General features: G+C 32.8%; 1 protein-coding gene and 1 long non-coding RNA gene across 2 annotated transcripts in view; one reads left to right on the top strand and one right to left on the bottom strand.

The window, feature by feature from the left end:
- LOC111089153 overlaps positions 1 to 3,984 on the bottom strand; it is an 18,721-nt gene extending 14,737 nt beyond the window's left edge. Inside the window, exons 1-2 of the long non-coding RNA XR_002613479.1 lie at positions 3,811 to 3,984; positions 3,657 to 3,700 (exon numbers count right to left, since the gene is read on the bottom strand). This is a non-coding gene — a long non-coding RNA (uncharacterized LOC111089153). The remainder of the gene's footprint in view (positions 1 to 3,656; positions 3,701 to 3,810) is intronic.
- Positions 3,985 to 4,103: 119 nt separating this feature from the next.
- Positions 4,104 to 18,136, top strand: part of LOC106472515 (vacuolar protein sorting-associated protein 33A-like) — a 41,222-nt gene continuing 27,189 nt past the window's right edge. The window contains exons 1-5 of the mRNA XM_013933170.2: positions 4,104 to 4,246; positions 7,475 to 7,540; positions 8,304 to 8,431; positions 12,276 to 12,360; positions 16,727 to 16,831. Coding sequence (XP_013788624.1) covers positions 4,145 to 4,246; positions 7,475 to 7,540; positions 8,304 to 8,431; positions 12,276 to 12,360; positions 16,727 to 16,831 — 486 coding nt within the window. The 5' untranslated portion in view covers positions 4,104 to 4,144. The remainder of the gene's footprint in view (positions 4,247 to 7,474; positions 7,541 to 8,303; positions 8,432 to 12,275; positions 12,361 to 16,726; positions 16,832 to 18,136) is intronic.

Raw genomic sequence — 18,136 nt, 5'->3', positions numbered from 1 at the left:
TGTGTGTGTGTGTGTGTGTGTGTGTGTGTGTGTGTGTGTGTGTGTGTGTGTGTCTATATATAACTTAAACACTAATTTTTAGTAATAAATTTAGTCTTAAATATTTCAAATTATATTGTTTTTTTTTACATTTGAAATTCATATTCTGCTTTTATTATTACACTCTAGAATTCATATTATAAGAAAAAGTGAAATAGCTATAATTACTTCTGACTTCAAGATACCAACAGAACAACAGTGATTTTAGAGTAACAAAAGGGGCTCCAACTTATACCCCCTAACTCGTAAAACTAACTACTTCTATTCATCTACATATAAAACCCTCAAGTGCATCCAGTGGTTGAATTGGGACGTCCTTTAATGATTGACATGGAGACCAGGAACACTCACATGATTGACATGGAGACCGGGAACACTCACATGATTGACATGGAGACCGGGAACACTCACATGATTGACATGGAGACCGGGAACACTCACATGATTGACATGGAGACCGGGAACACTCACATGATTGACATGGAGACCGGGAACACTCACGTTTTGAACACAAAAAGTGAGAACTTTATTCTGCACCAATTTAACCCAAGTGAATCTATCAATCGAGCAATAACAATTTTGTACCCTATGATTACTTGTACGAGAAACTATAATAAAATGTTTATTATCTTCCCACGCAAAGCTGCATTACACTATAATCAAACACTGCTTCATCAGGCAACAAATTCCAAAATCATGAAATTATTTCTTAGGCTGAGTAATTATTTGGTACCATAATACTGCATCACCGAATGAAGATTCATTAAAACCTCTTGACGGACTTCACATTTCAATTAAATTCCTTCACTGTTGTTGGATTAATGTATCATTCAATGTTTTGTCTATTTTCAATATTCTAAAATTTAAAAGTTACTAAATTGAGAAATATTTGTATGAATGAGCTATAAAACTGATGTTCAATAGCAAGTAGAAAGACAGCTTAAAGTACATTTTTAATTGCTCAATAAAATAAAATAACTTAGAAATGTCTGCTGAATGTTTGACTGTAGAGAAAAAAAACAAGCAAGTGTTCACCGAAATTGTTTTTTTTAGTTAAAATAGTTGTTTTGTATAAATTCGTAGGTTTGTTCCAAGGTGTTGCATTAAAGAAGTCAGAAAACAGATTCTACAATTATTTATCTTATAAAACTCAAACTTTGATACTAGACCCCTTTCTTTTTCAAATTTTGTGGAATAAGAAAGAAAACAAAGTTGTGTGTTGGAAACGATCAATGGTTTGGACAAAGTGGCCATGAACTGTAAGGAGTTCACTTGATTTATAGAAAGATAAGGATTAACTTAGCTAGTTGGATTCTAAAAGAAAAATACAAAACACTTAACCATTAGAGAGAGAGCATTACTGATCATACAGGTGATTAATTTGTGGAAGTGGATCTCGAAAGACGTGACGTATATTTATGTTTCTGGTCAGAAAAAGATACACTCGTATGTATCACTGCCCATTTCTTAATAAAAACAAGGGGTCAATTATTCATCTTGGATATCCAATTTTCTGGTATCACCCATTTCCAAGCCACATATAAAAAAAAAGACGTTTCTTATATCCAACCCTGATCTCTAAAACAGTAATCCATCCGCTCTTCATCTCCTTCAGTGTTCCAGCACATACTACAACATTCTATAGGCTGAGCATGCTATTAGAATATTAACACTGCCTGGAGCAGTGTTTGAATTTTCCAAACTTTTTAACTTGTGTTCTTTAAGCCAGTGTATCCCTTTTAATACCAAGAACTCGCCTGTATTTTCAGATTACAAACTAAATTAAGAAATAGTGTGATGTATAAATTAAAAGTACATTAAAAATTATTATGATCTACAAATTAACATTCCGTATCATTTTTTTTCCTTTGACCAGCAAGGAAGCTATCATGGACTGGACATAAAAAAAATGCTGCTCTAGTTAACTGTCTAATAACAAGTCTAACTGTCTAATAACAAGTCTAACTGTCTAGAGTTAATAACAAGTCTAACTGTCTAGAGTTAATAACAAGTTAAAGAACCAGCTTTGCTCTAATATTCGTCGAAGTGAAAGTTTGCCATCTATACAGGTCATGAGCATTACAGAAACTTCATGCTGGACTTTTAAGGAATATAATTCAAACTCTATAATTACATAAACAATTATTCGTGTATTTTATTTGCTTCACTAAACCCAATACCCAATTAGTTATATAGAGCCCCATCATAAGTTATTACATAATCATTAACTTCTGATCCACGTAAACTACCTACGCAAATCAGAACTAAAAATAAATCCACTAATTAATATTGTTAATTTAATATACTGTTCTTAATACAGTGCACCAGCATTTCAAGTTTGGTCTTATTTACTGACATTTAAAATACTATAAATAAAAACTGTAAATCAAAAATCAAATAAAAAAAAAATGCTGAAAACACTTAGTAAGATATTTTAATTATAAATCTTCAAAACTATATACTGTAAAGATAAATACATGCTATTTTAATAAATTAATTAGAAAAACTAGTTACTACTGCTATTAATGAGAATTTTAATGGTAGCAAATCAACATATACTGAAAAACATTTTTTTTTTTATTAGAAAAAACGAAACTGGGCTGGTTTTATGCTGATTTAAGATTAGTATTTATGAGGCTATATTTAAATCCTTAGTCGTTATAAACCCAAAGCTCTGCCTAAAAGTACAATTTTTAAGTTCAAAGATTGTTTAAGAATCATGTTCAGGAATAATGTGGTTACCCATACTATACATTTCTAAGGCTGATGATACATGCTCTTTTATAAGCTTTCCAATAGAACCTTTTGAAAGTGAGAAATTATTACATATGATATATCAGTCTTGTAAAGAAATGCATTATTTAATAAAACAGTTTGAATGTTTTACATGACACTAGGTTCAAACAAAAATTTTACTTAAGTTCATTACAAGATCATCTATCAATTAAAAGTAGGCATTTATAAAAAGTTATAGTTCTTGTAGTTGTACTACTATTAGCCCTGATGAAGCTGCAAATACATTGGCAAAATGTTGACAATTTTTTTTCTATTATCATCTAGATACTAAAAGTCGATTTTTCTAACTTTACTGCCAAAACAACATTAAAAATAAATTTCTTCTCAGTCTATTTAGTAATAAAAAGCAATAACATTTGATTATTACTTCACGACTGCATTACCAACTTAAAAACGTTCTCATGCATATTAACATTACCGGAAATTTCTTACTTTAAAATTATCTTTATATTTTATTTTAATAAGTATTTTGATATTTGTTACTTACTACATTAAAAACAAAAATATCACTGCCATTTTATCAGTCAAATTTTTAAATACTTATAAATTCACACATCAAATATTTATACAAAAAAAAAAGATTAATTTAAACTTCAATCAAGAAATAATTCAAATACGACATACTATTCAACATTATTTCGTGTAATGACTAAATTTGGAAAATGCATGTAAAAGCACACCAACTTTTAGCTTCAGAACATTACAAAACCAGTTTTGAAACAGACATTTATAAATTATAATATTTTTACTTACAGTTAAACTTAATCACTTGTTTTTAAATTCATTCATATTATTTTGACATAAGACTCGAATCTACTCACCTCCTTTTTCACCATACGCAGTAACTTTTCTCGATATTCTTTCTCTGTGAAAAAATATTTAAATACATCAAAATTACATACGTATTACTGTAATACAAACAAAGAAAAACATCTTGTAAAATCTCAACAATATGTATAAAAAAAATTACAGTACCTGTAGCAACTTGAACAGCCATTTTCAACACCGCTCCGTCTAAGTCCTCACCCGCATGTGATCAAATTGTCAAACGCACTCTGTTTAAAGCTTCAGACTGCTTTGTATAAGACCGCAGCACAAAATTAGTTCTAATAGTTACTTCTGTCAAAACCGAAAAATTAAAAAAAATTAAACTCACAAATCACACGAAGATTTTGTGTGTGTCTGTTTCATACTACAAGGTGCCAAAATCAATTCATATTCAGGAACGGTATTTTAATTAATTATACAATTTTCGTATCACCAGAAGTGCCTATCCTGTACTTCCGGTGTTTAGGTTTCTAAAAGTGCAATGGCTTCTCATTTGAGCTCTGGTCGAGTAGATATTGGACAATTGCGAGAAGTTGGTCGTCGCGAATTATTAGAATGCTTGGATAAGTGTATTGGTACAAAGGTTGTTTATATTTCTTTACAGCGATTATTCGTTTAGGGAAAATATTCATATTTATTTAGTTCTTACTGTTATCTGACTTGAACGAGCGTTAGGCCTAGAGTAATCATATGTATTAGTATTACTAAAAACGTCTGTATTTATTTAACACGCCCACTTTTCTTGAACGATATTACAGCGACATCTATTGAACACTTAATGTTTGTTGTAATTGTATGCTGTTGTTATAAGTGATCATTAATTAATGTTTTAGATTTTTATTTTTATTATTTTGTATTTATACCACAGAAATTATTGGTAAGAGTTCCATATGGCACCCCCCACTCAATTTAAAAAAAAATTCATCAAAGTAATATTTATGTATTAATAAATCATATTAATAGTATGATCTGATAATTTTAATAGATTATTATACCACTTACTTCATTAATTAGATGTACAATCTTCTTGGGGATAAACTTTACAAATGTCTTGTATAAAGGCATCAAAAAGGCTACTTTTATCAGAATATAATGTTCTCCACATGTATTCACACTAATGCTTGTCAAATGTCTTTGCCCTGGTATGTGTAGTTGGTAGTTGTCTTTTGATACACCACCACCGATTCTCTATTAGGTTTGTACATGCACCACTTTTCGAGTCCACAAAATTTTCAGAATGATTGACAGTTTCATGTTTGTATCCTAGTTTATTTAAACATTTGTATGTGCCCCAATTTTTCTAATACGCCCCTTAAAATAAACCCTTTTCAGAATCTTTTTTTATCCAGGCAATTCTACAATTTTTGGGTGGGGGTGCCATATGGAACTCTTTCCAAATTATTTACCATTATTATTTGCTTTTTTAATTAAACATGACCTAAACCAAGTACTTACAAACTTCAGGATTTGGCTAATATTGATAATTTGCAAATAATTAAATGCACTGTTGTACAATGCCAAACTTAACTCAAACACTCAACCATCAAATTTTGAGTTGAGCTAAAGATCTTTGGTCTGCTTCTTTACTTTTAGTACTAGTGTATTATTGCTATCCTGTTCAACCACAATAAGGTATTATAGTTTTTGTCAATAGATAAACAGTGTGAAAATACAAAAATCCCGTGTTGTTACATAAAATAAAGATTTTTCTTGTATAATTATATTTAAAACTTAATTAAATAGAAAAAAAGATGTATCTGGGTGATCATTTGCTGCAAAAATAACGTATCTGAAGGTAATTTTAAGCTGCAGTACAATGTGTTGTTTGGAATGTCTTCGTATATTTACTTTTATTCAAAACATTTATTATTGTAATTTTATTATTAAGATTATTTTGGATTGTTAAGTTACTATATAAATTTAGCTAACTATTGTTTCCATGACTTGTATGGAAGTAATCCTTCTTTATTTTATATTGTTTTAATTGACAATGTTGATTGTAATACATTTATTTGTATTAATTTTAATTTATCATCAAATTTATTGATTTAATTTTGCATTGTTGGATTAATGTATGGTTTTAGGATCTACCTAAGTCCTCTAAGCTGATTAAACCTCATGAAGTATTATCGGTTTTACGGCTATAAATATTATTAACAGGGAGCAGCCATCCAACTGATGAAACGATACATTATTATATTTATAAATAGAAACAAAATGGTGTACTTGGGAAGCTATACCTGCCATTTGATTTAAATATGTTTATGATGATAGAATAAGGACAACAAGGAGCCATTTTGTCCTTTAAGGTCCTGCATACTCACCTTTGATGAAAAGTAAAAAAAACTCCCTCTATTAATTCTGCTTTTAAACTCTTGTAAAGTGCTGGGCTATGCTATTCTCAACAGCAACTCATTCTATAAGCCAATCACTGGAGCCTAACCTGTCTTCTTTCAACTATTAAAAATTGTGACCTTTTAATCTTCAGAATATTGCACAAAGATATCGGAGGCTGTTGTCCTGTTGACCCTCCAGTTAGTATTGTAAACTTCAATAAGATACTTTGTACCCTATTTTTCTTAAGAGAAAATAAATTAGATAGATTTTATCCTATCCCCATAAAATAATCCTTCGATTTCCAGAATCATCCCATTAGCCCTTCTCTAGATCCTTTTCAATAAGTCATTATCATTTCTTAGATAAGGACACCTAAACTGTATAGTATTCAAAGTGTGGCCTAACTAGTGATTTGTATAAAGAGATGATTATATCTTTTTGACTTGTAATCATGATATGTATAAAGAGATTATTATATCTTTTTGACTTGTAATCACGATATGTATAAATACACTCTTGTTTTTACTAGCTCTGCTATGATAATAGGGCACTATCCAGTTGGTTTGATTGACCTCTATACCAAGATCGTTTTCTTCAGTCATGCTGTTGATTGGATTCCTATTGATATTAAATGTATGATCCAAATTATGATAACCCAAATGTGTCCAACTAAATTGGTCTAAGTCATGCTGTAATATGTGAACATCTTTAATACAACTAGAAAGGCCTAAGAGTTTAATATCATTAGAAAACTTTATAATGTAACTAAGAAAAATCAAAGGTCCAAGTATTGACTTTCAAGGAACCACACTAGGAACAAGTTTCAGCTTGACGGGATTCCGTTAATAACAGCTTTTCATTTTTTTCTTATTGATCCATCTAGTTTACTAGTCCTTCCCCCCCAATCTCTCACCAATGCTATTTTCATAGCTAATCTGTTGTGGCCCATACTTTATCAAAAACATTTTCAAAATCTAAGTTCAGTAAGCTTACACGTTTTCTTTCATCCAAATAAAACACAATATTCATGAAAAATTAACAGATTAGTAAGGGAAGATGCCCATTTAGTCAGCCCATACAAGTTTTACTTTATATTATTATATATCATCAGATGATTGTAAACATATTTTCCCACACTACAACTTTTCCCACTGCAGAAATACTTTCGGACATACGTAGTTGTGTAAATTTTATATGATCAGGCTTAAAATGAATAATGATTTTATGGCTGTGAAAAAGTAGACCTGTATTTTAGTGTATGCATTTATTCTGTCTTTAGGAACTACAGATAATAGTTTTATAAAATGTTATTAACATTATGTATATGCATTGATAAATTCTGATTTAAAGAACAATCTTCGTGCCAGTTTTCAGTTATGACAATTTGGTTACACTTTTTAAGACACTATTAATGATACCATTGCTTTGTTGTGATAATACTAGTGGTATTTATCATAATGTTACTAATTTTCAGGCTTTGGTTTGGGACGAACAACTTACTGGACCTTTTGGATTGATTGCTGAATATGTGTTACTAAAGGTAAGTAAATTCTTATATTTTTACTGAGAGCTGAACTTTGACATAATATCAAAGTGTATGAGTAATTTGTCTGTTTTTTAAGGTTGTATATTGAATCATTATTCCCCCCCCCCCCTCCATAAAAGAAGTTTTGTGGGAGTTATAGTGATGACGTTGTCTGTCCATCTGTAGACATCTACCTTCTGATGGTATCTAGAGTTTTAAAAAGTAGATTTTGATCAAACTTCACAGCTCCTTTTGCTTGTGAATGATAAAGAACCCCATTGATTTTAGGGTCCAAAGCTCAAGGTCACCATTTAGATTTTCTTTCTGTACAAAAGAAAAATATGAACATACCATATTTATCAACTCACCAAAACCAAAACAAGCAGAACCTAACGGTTAGGGGAATTTACTATTCTGTTAACGACTATTTTTCCAAATGTCTTTCATACACTTATATACAAGAATGTACTGTTGTTTCTATAATAAAGTTATATATTTATATGTAATAAAGAATAAATAGCTTACATCAATTTTGTGTCTGTCATATGACAAGTTCAAGTTACATGGTGACCAGTAGTTGGAGAGTATATGATTCTTGGAAGTACAAAATATTTTGTACCATCGTTAAATTGTTCTCTGTTAATGACAATCAAAAGTGTTATTAAAGAACTCATTCGTCAAAAGCAGTTCTAAGTATTACAGTTATTTCCTTTTTATTTTCACAATAAATCAAAATCTTACTATATTACTGATTTTCTTAATTCGTTCTTTTCTTCAGGAGCATGACGTTATTTCAATGTGTCCCCTTCGACAAGGAAGATTGCCATCTTCTGACGTCCAAAATATCATCTTTCTAGTCAGACCAAACTTAAATCTTATGGACATGGTGGCAGACTGTACTTTAAAGTATGATATTTTATAACGCAACCTGGTGTTCATTATTATAATAAATCTTCATAGTAATTGTATCCTTAGTGTCTTTATAAGTATTCAGTCATAATGATATTGTAATTTATAGTATCTTAAGGTGGGTAATGACAGGTGGTTTTAAGGAAAACTTAAATCAAAGTTCTCAAAGCTTTGTTGTAATAACCAGAATGATGAGGTTGAAGTAAGTACAGTAAGTTATCAGTCCTTTGTTGTAATAACCAGAATGATGAGGTTGAAGTAAGTACAGAAAGTTATCAATGCTTTGTTGTAATAACCAGAATGATGAGGTTGAAGTAAGTACAGAAAGTTATCAGTCCTTTGTTGTAATAACCAGAATGATGAGGTTGAAGTAAGTACAGAAAGTTATCAATGCTTTGTTGTAATAACCAGAATGATGAGGTTGAAGTAAGTACAGAAAGTTATCAGTCCTTTGTTGTAATAACCAGAATGATGAGGTTGAAGTAAGTACAGTAAGTTATCAGTCCTTTGTTGTAATAACCAGAATGATGAGGTTGAAGTAAGTACAGAAAGTTATCAATGCTTTGTTGTAATAACCAGAATGATGAGGTTGAAGTAAGTACAGTAAGTTATCAATGCTTTGTTGTAATAACCAGAATGATGAGGTTGAAGTAAGTACAGTAAGTTATCAGTCCTTTGTTGTAATAACCAGAATGAGTATAAAGTTGTTTGAGATTGAACTTTAGATTCTAATTACCAATCACCACTGAACAAACAGCTATAATATAAATGCAATGTATCTACAGTAAGTTATGATACAGAATGAATAATTTATTGAGTTGTTGAATATTCCATTAATATAAAGTGTTTTTTGTATTGTAATCTAAACATTCTGTGAACAGTGTTATTCCCTCTAAGGTGAATAACTGTAGAAATGATAACCTCAACGTTTATTGAATAAACAAATTCTGTGAGGATAAGAGTATTTAGTTGTACATTGCAAGGATAAATAAAGGAATATCAAGAAACTCGGACTAACAGAGAGAAACATTCAGAATGTTACTGTCTTAACAAAATGATATTTTATCAATTGAACCAAACAGATATTTGGTTAGTTATATTTATTTGAGGCTTGAATCATAGCTTTAGATAACCTGCTCTGTAGGGGAAAATAGATGCAAGTTTACACATGCTTCATTTTAACCCTGTGCTTACACTAGAGGTGTGTTTGGCATGCTGTCATTACTGTTCCTAGGAAATATGGTATGCCTTGATAAGGGTACCTCATACTTTGTCCAATGATATAATTAATGTAAAGCACTTTGTCAAGAAACTGTATAATAAATCAATCATAGCTAAGTGACAAAAGGCATAGCTAAGTGACAAAAGATAGCTAGTTGACAAAAGACATAGCTAAGTGACAAAAGATATAGCTAATTGACAAAAGAGTAGCTAAGTGACAAAAGATATAGCTAATTGACAAAAGGCTAAACTAGCCAAAGGCATAGCTAAGTGAAAAAAAGCACAGCAAAGGGCTTGGGCTAAGTGAAAAAAGGCCAAACTAACAGAAAGCACAGCAAAGTGACAAAGGGTATTGCTAAATGACAAAGGCATAGCTAAGTGACAAAGGGCACTAAAGGCATAACAAAGTGGTTAAATCATTTATTTAGAACTAATAATTCAATAAGTTAATAAGTCATTTGTAAACAAAAGCATTTAGTTCTGTCACAATGAATTACATTGCAACAAAAGCAGGGTCTGATAATTGCAATTAAATAATTATATTGTTTAATGTACGTGTCAATTGAAGTAGTATGCTTCTGAAGGAAAACTTTTTCACTCAAAAGCGGAAGTTTACTAAGCGATTTACAAACGGATAAATGAATGTATGGCATTAAAAATATTTAGTTTATTTTACGATTTTTTTTTATCAGTATTTAAAATTTTGTCTACTAATAATGAACAAGAAAAACTAAAGTACAAAATGTTGATTTACTATTTCCTAGTCCTGGTGTTATGTTGGGCCCCGTCATTCATTATTGCTGTTGAAAGAAGGGTTGTGATACCGTATTGGAGTGGAGAACAGCAAATCATTAAAGCAGATTCTTCTTCTTCTGAGTTCCTGTCGTTCCTAGTGGAACATAGGGCTACAACAACACTTCTCCGACGGAAGTGTTGTTGCAGTTTCTTTAGCAGATTGTTATCGGGGTGGAGTTGCTAGCTCCACGCCCAAGTGGGCATATTTGGTGCGACAAGGACGCGAACCCGTGACCCTCGGATTGCGAGTCGAGTGACATATCCACCGGGCCATACCGGGCCTAAAGCAGATTAATGCAGTATAATTTTACTTAGTTTTTTTTACATGGAATATTGCACTATTAAAAAGGATGGAATCAGCTATCTAAACTAATGAAATGCATAAAAAGAAGTGAATATAGTTAACTGCATTGGTGACAAAGGCACAGAAATTAAAGAGGTTATAAAATAGCCAAATTTTATATATTTTTATTTGTTGAAGATGACGTATCAAGTTAGTGCTCTAATCTCTCGGAACATCTTCTTCCAAGAATAAAAAATATATAAAGCTTGAGAATTTTGTAACCTCTTCTTCAACTTATTAAATTCGTACAGGAACTGAGGAATACATATGTAATCATAAATGCAGATAATCCTGAGGATTTTGCTTTATGTGTATAAAATGAAAATTGCTCTCGGAGATAACATATAAATTCTTTTTCTTGACAAATACTGATATATCTTTGGAATAATTGAAGTCTCAAAATGATGTTATACATTTCATTGTGAAATAGATTCGCTAATTTGTTTCCAGTATTCATAAATTTAATCAGAAATCTGCATATTACTGGATGATTGGTGGTATCTACTATTTGAATAATCAACAGCTCCATTAACTGATGGTGGGTGTTACCAGCCAATTACCTTCCATTTAGTCAACAGCTCAAAATTAGTAACAGTGGCAGATAGCCTTAGAAGCTTTGTCATAATTAAGACAGGGCAAGTAAATTTGGTGAGAATGGGAATCAAACCTGAGACCCTTAAATCAAGAACCCACTCTACTAAATCACCAAAGCTGAACAAACTTGAAGTTAAAAAAAAATATATATAAAGCTAAAATTTAGCAGAATACAGATAGCTCATTATGTAACTTAAAAACAAAGAAATACGATAGCAATATTTTATTACTTGGGTAGTGGGAATTATCAGAAGCCCTAATTTTGGTTAGTTGATTATTTTCATGACAATCAACTTAATTGTAATTTTAATTAATTTAATCCTAGAATAATCAAAAACAATGATAGTTTTGTGGCAGTGGTCAGAATTATGATTAACCAATTGTTGAAATAATTGGAAACACTAATTTTGATTAATTGATTATTTTTAGTGACAGTTGATTAATTCTAATTTCAATTAATCAATTGTTGGAATAATCAAAACCAGTGATTTTGATTAGTTGATTATTTTATTGAAAGTTGATTTAATTATAATTTCAATTAATCAATTGTTGGAATAATTGAACACAATAATAATCAAAACCACTGATTTTGATTAAGTCGATTATTTTATTGACAGTTGATTTAAGTATAATTTGAATTAGTCAATCGTTGGAATTATGAGAAACAATAATAATTTGAAATACTAATTTTGATTAATCAATTTATATCAATTAACCTATTAGTTTGTATTACATTAATTAGTGTAATCACTTCTAAATTAATCAGTGAAATCACCCGGCTCTAAATCTGGGCTTGAAGTTGCTGGTTTTTAATTTTTATAGTTATGTTCTGAAGCTAAGATTATCTGTCTGTGAGTGTCAGTTTTAAAACTTCTGTTATTTACATAGAGAGGAAGAGCAAAGAGGTCCAAAGAAAGAATTTCACATTTTCTTTGTTCCAAGGAGAACGCTTCTCTGTGAAAAAAAGTTAGAGGTAAAATATGCTTTTTATCTTTAGTAATCTCATAATATTTTCTGATATGGTACATTACCTCTTCTCACATAAATAGCTATTCTTGTTCAGTGCTGCCCTCTACATGCAAAACAATTTATGCATGCCACAAGCCTTCTATCTCCCCCTCCATTAGAGTTGACTGATTCCAATGTGTCTCTCATGCAAATCATCGTGCATCAACTCCACCAAAAGGAATGTGACATACTCTCATGATGCATGTGACTCCCTCTATTCCATTCTACCTATCTATCATCTTTTGTTTGGCAGTACTTGTCTTCAGAAATTGTTTGCTTTTGGTGTTTTTCATGTGCTTTGCACTTGTAACTTTAATAGTTTCAATTCCAAAGTGGGATTTCTTCCTTAATATTTTCATTATATTGCAATTGCCTTTAACTTATATTCCCAGTCATTAATGTTTTTTCTCTCTCACATTTGCATTTGCCTATCAAAAATTTTTGTTTGATTCATATTTCTGATGTGAATTCTGAGGTTTATGTTACCACGTCAGGTATCATACTTCCTACAAGCACTCTTTCACAGATTGCAGGTGAGGGTGACCCATTTTGGATTTATCAGAGATTATTTGCTGAGAGATTGATCATTATATGGGTCAACCACCTTCTCCTGAACAAGCCAAACCTGTTTGGGTTGATGAAGATTTTGATAGCTTTTTTCCACTACCGGATTTTGCTGTGGTTTCCTATGCCCAACCTTCAGAATAAGCTAGGCCTAATACAGCATTTTTAGACATTATTTCTCAGGTATGTGATAATTTATCCATTTCCTCGAATTCCTATGATCCCCGTCTATCTTTTTTACATCATAGTTCTTCCTCTCCATATTTGGTTTTTCTGCCCTTCTCAGATATTAGGGTTCATGCTGAGCAATATGCTTCATAATTGGTTGAGTGTGCTAGCATGCCTTGCACTCCATGGGCTACGAATCAGTGTGCTTTGGCTGACAATAAAGCTGACTGTCCATTTCTCGACTCTCAGCAATTTGGGTCTATTTTACCTGTGTGTGTGAGTGATCCGTGACTTTCCTGTGCATTTAACCCATACCCAGTTTTTATGCCTTTGTCTTACTTTTACTTCACTTCTATGGTATTTATCTACCATCCATCTCTTTTCCAAGGCAATCCACCAAGATCCTGAGGGTTTTTTGAGGGACAGCCTCTCACTTATTACCTCCACATTGGCTCATTTGTTGTCTTCAGCTCTTGCTTTACACACGTGGTTTCTGTTGTTAGGAACTTCTGGGTTATGATGCATCCTTGTCCCAGGTTTTCTTACCGTCCACTTATCTAAGATATTTATGTATGGCCCCTTTTCTTCGGCAGTAAGTTTTCGACCATGTACTTAAGACTTTGGAATCGTGTGGAATCTGTGTATTAACACTTTACCCTTTCCTCTTTAGTAGCTCGTTTGTCGCAGTCAGAACCACGAAAAGCCCTTTTTACTGTTTCCCGTCCCAAACCTTCTCAACCCTTATTTGTTTCTCTCTCCCGGTGTTCCTCATCTTGTCATTTTATTCAATGTAGATGGGCATGATGCCAACAGTACTGGTGACTACCCAGTGAGTTTCGGTCCAGTGGGAGCTCGATTGTGCGAATTTGTTCCCATTTGGTGCTCTATCACCACAGATCAATGGGTTATCAGTGGGTTGTCCTCCAATTTCCTCCCCCCTCCTTTGTCTTGAGTACCCATTTCTTATCCCTGCTTATCGCTGCTATGCCTTGTATTGAATAAATTGGTATGTTCTGCTTGTAAAAAAAGGGTTTTGTGATCACCAGTTGTACTGTCTCAGGTGTTGTCGTTCCAATCTGTTTGTGTGGTGGACCTTAGAGGCATCCTCCTGAATGGGTTAACAAAATGTAGAAATGATTATAAAACCATTCAGTTGAGAGCAGGGTAGTGGTGTTCTGCTTTTGTAGATAATGTATAAAAAAAACGGGAGTGAGATGTCAAGTAGCAGTTCTCCACTTTGATTGGGATACCTCATCCTACCCCCATGTGGATGTCAGTTCCAAGTGGCTGGGTTTTGGATTTATAGTAGAACTAATCAACATAAGTCCTCACACATGTATTACAGATATCTATATTCCTCCCTCTTTTATACTCCATCAGTGTTGTAGGTTGTGGTGAAGGTAATTGTGGATCATTAAGGTTCTTTCCCTTCCGCTATCCCTCAATGTTTCTTATTCCGAAAATGTTAATGCACTTGGTGTGGCTCCAGTCAATTTTGCATTTGAGGGAGATGGTTTACATTATGTAGACACCTTCTCCATAACAGTTGTCGGGTTTTCAGATCAATCTGTCAATTTAACATATTCACATGTGCCACATTCGTGAGTTGGGTAGTACTAGATTCCCTCTGGTTTCATGAACATGATGTGAAGATGATATGATCCTCTTTCCTACCCTCACCAGATGGCTGGGTTTTGTATTGTAGTTAACTTACCTCCGGTATGATCCTCTTTCCCACCCTCCCCCCACTCCCACATGGATGTCGGTACTCAGCAGTTGGGTTTTGGATTGTAGTCGACTTACCGATGGTATGATTCTCATCCTACTCCTGTGTGGATATTGATTCCTGACAGCATGGGTTTTGGATGTAGTCAACTTACTGATGGTGTGATCCTCATCCTACTCCTGCGTGGATATTGATTCCTGACAGCATGAGATTTGGATGTAGTCGACTTACTGATGGTATGATCCTCATCCTACTCCTGTGTGGATATTGATTCCTGACAGCATGGGTTTTGGATGTAGTCAACTTACTGATGGTATGATCCTCATCCTACTCCTGTGTGGATATTGATTTCTGACAGCATGAGATTTTGATGTAGTCGACTTACTGATGGTATGATCCTCATCCTACTCCTGTGTGGATATTGATTCCTGACAGCATGGGGGTTTTGGATGTAGTTGACTTAGCATGTAGGGTCCATCATGCCCTAGCTACTCTACACCTAGATGCACATTCTTTTCATTTTACCCACTTTTATACTTTCTGAGATAGAGTTTAATAACTATTGCATTGTTCAGATCACTTTCCAGCCATAGTTCTCTCCCATTTGGATGTGCTCCTCTGTTTTCTGCCCATATATGCAAAATCTTTCTATGATGGGCAAAGAGTATACTTGGTTCAGATGTGGTGCAGATCCCCACATCAGATCTTCGAATCTGAATGTCTCATCTTTGAGAGTGTCCTTTGGACGCTTTTGAAGGATGCTTCTTTCTATCTTTATGTGAGTGGAGGTAATGTAATGTTGCAGAAGTTATAATTTTCCTACACTGAAAATGTATTTCCGATAAATACTTACCTTCCTTCCCACTGAAAACTGGTGCTTCCGTCTTCTGCCAAAACTGGAAGTGATAGTTAGGTAGAATGGAAGAGAGGGTGTCACATGCATCATGAGAGTATGTTGCACTCCTATTGGTGGAGAGCTGACAAACGATAATTTGCGTGAGAGACGCATTGGAATCAGTCAATATCAATGGAGGGGAGATAAAAGGCTTGTGGCATGCATAAAAAAAATGTTTTGCATATAGAGGGCAGCACTGAACAAGAATAGCTATTTAATCACCTATTCGAAATACATTTTCAGTGTAGGAAAATTATAACTTTCATGTTAGAATTGATGTACTTGTGCAAGAGGGAAAAAATTATCATTTGAAAATAGTATTGCTCAGGCTTAATGCAGGCTTAGAAATGTGTCTGTTTTCAGTTCAACCAAAACTGCAATTGTTTTTTACAGTTTACAGATCAGTGCTTTTGTTTTAGTAATAATAATTAGTTACTAGTTGCGTTAGGTTACAGTTCTGTCTAAAGTTTGTGAAAAAACAATCTTGATGACTTCATAAAAGATGCTTTTTTAAAAATTCTTAATTAAGAAGTTAATATTTCATTCTGTTTGGCTATATTACTTTGCTTAGTTCCTAGTTTTACCTTTGAAAATGCAGATAGAAAAGCTGGTACAAAATGAAGTGATCTTTTGACAGAAAACAAAATTATGAACCTTGAAGTTGTTGTTTTTTAAACATTAAAGTTTGGAATATTCTTGACATTTATCATTGTTTTGGATATAAGTATTACTAATTTTTAACTTGTAACTATTTTAAATTATTTGTAAATTATTTATAAATATGAAATTACTTATTTTTCTTATCCAATTAAAGACAGTATGTATTTAAAAATTAGTTTGTGGTGTAGACGTAATAAAAATATGTTGAAAATTAGAACCAATATTTTAAAAGGATCCCTTGCCCATTTTTATTTCTTTTCTTTAGTAACACGTATCAGAAATACTCTCTAAAAAAACCTAAAATATTATGAAATATAGGAACGAGGGGTTTATGGAACTTTCACCGATGTGGATGAGTGTGCTTTGGAGCTGTTTCCTGTTGATAATGATGTCCTTTCAATGGAGCTAGACTTTTCATTTAAGGTATTATTTATATTTTAGGTATTTTTGAACCACAGGAATTACCACAGTTTGTTTGACTGTAGGTTTTGCTATCCTTAAACTTTCCATCATAATTTTATAGGAAAATTTAATTTCTTTGCTTGTTTTCTAAGTGGCACTCACTCAGACAAAAGCAATAGTAAATTTTTAGCTTTTCGGATTGATTAGAAGATAATCCTTAGAGAAATGTTGCCTGACCAAAGTTTTAAGACATTTTACTTAATCCCAAAGTCCACATATTGAACAGTCTTAGGCTTTTCTTTTTAAAGGGGACTGCACATGGCCAGTTGCGTGTAGAGGTTCTATGATGCCCGGGGCCTTGTACCTACGACCTTGGGGAAGGCGGAAAGGGTTCTACTATTCGATTCGACTCTTTGCGTTGTATACCCTCCCGATATGGATGCCCGGGGCCCCGGCACCTTTCGCTTTATAGTTGCTAAATGCGAGTGAGAATTGATGAAAATACGAACTATTAATTAATAGAACATGACCGATGCTGTTATATGTAATGACATAACATAAATGAAACATTTGCAGTAAATTAAAAAATGCCACTGCTCTGACTGACCTATACTAAACTAGATGATGCTAATTGAAATAAGCTAGAGTGAAATCTCCATTATCTGGGCAGCGTGAGTCACGCAACTGCCCGTATTTTTGAAAGTTCCTGTAAATATGAAGTACCAATCGAGTCGTTCGGTACACAGGAAAGAGACCAATAGATAGAAAAATAAAATCACAGTGAACATTTTAATACTGTAATTTAAATAATGTTATAAAACTTAACCCTTTCAAGATGGGTCAGGGGTGAAGGGCCATATCATCTCGTTTGTTGACTCGCATTCAAAATTTTATTGAACTAATTAGCAACTCAAATTGCCGATATTGACAAGCTAGAATATAAAATAAGAAGGTCTTATCTTTTCTATTTGCTAAGATATTACTTATGTAATATATCAAACACAGTGGCACCCCGCCTACCTCTTTCCATTTTTGGAAACACTCCCTTATATACACTTACTTCTATATATGACAGAATAACCAATCGGATGCTCAGGATGTCCCCCTAGTGGCAGTCTCAGCTATTTTAACAGGTTTGTAGGCCATTTTTTCTTTTGAACCAATATTTCAATGAGGTAGGGTGTGTCTTTAGTCTGCACGAAATTTCATATTTATTTAGACTAAAATACAGCTTAGTTACTAAGCTTAATAAATTATAGGGGGATTCTATGGTATTAATGTAGTAATTTATGATTTTTTTAGTTATTCAAATGTATATATAAAACC

This window comes from Limulus polyphemus, unplaced genomic scaffold (genome assembly GCF_000517525.1).
Source record: "Limulus polyphemus unplaced genomic scaffold, Limulus_polyphemus-2.1.2 Scaffold5394, whole genome shotgun sequence".
In the NCBI taxonomy this organism is placed as follows: domain Eukaryota; kingdom Metazoa; phylum Arthropoda; class Merostomata; order Xiphosura; family Limulidae; genus Limulus; species Limulus polyphemus.
The sequence above is the reverse complement of the archived record's forward strand: the minus strand, read 5'-3'. Positions and strand labels throughout refer to the sequence as shown.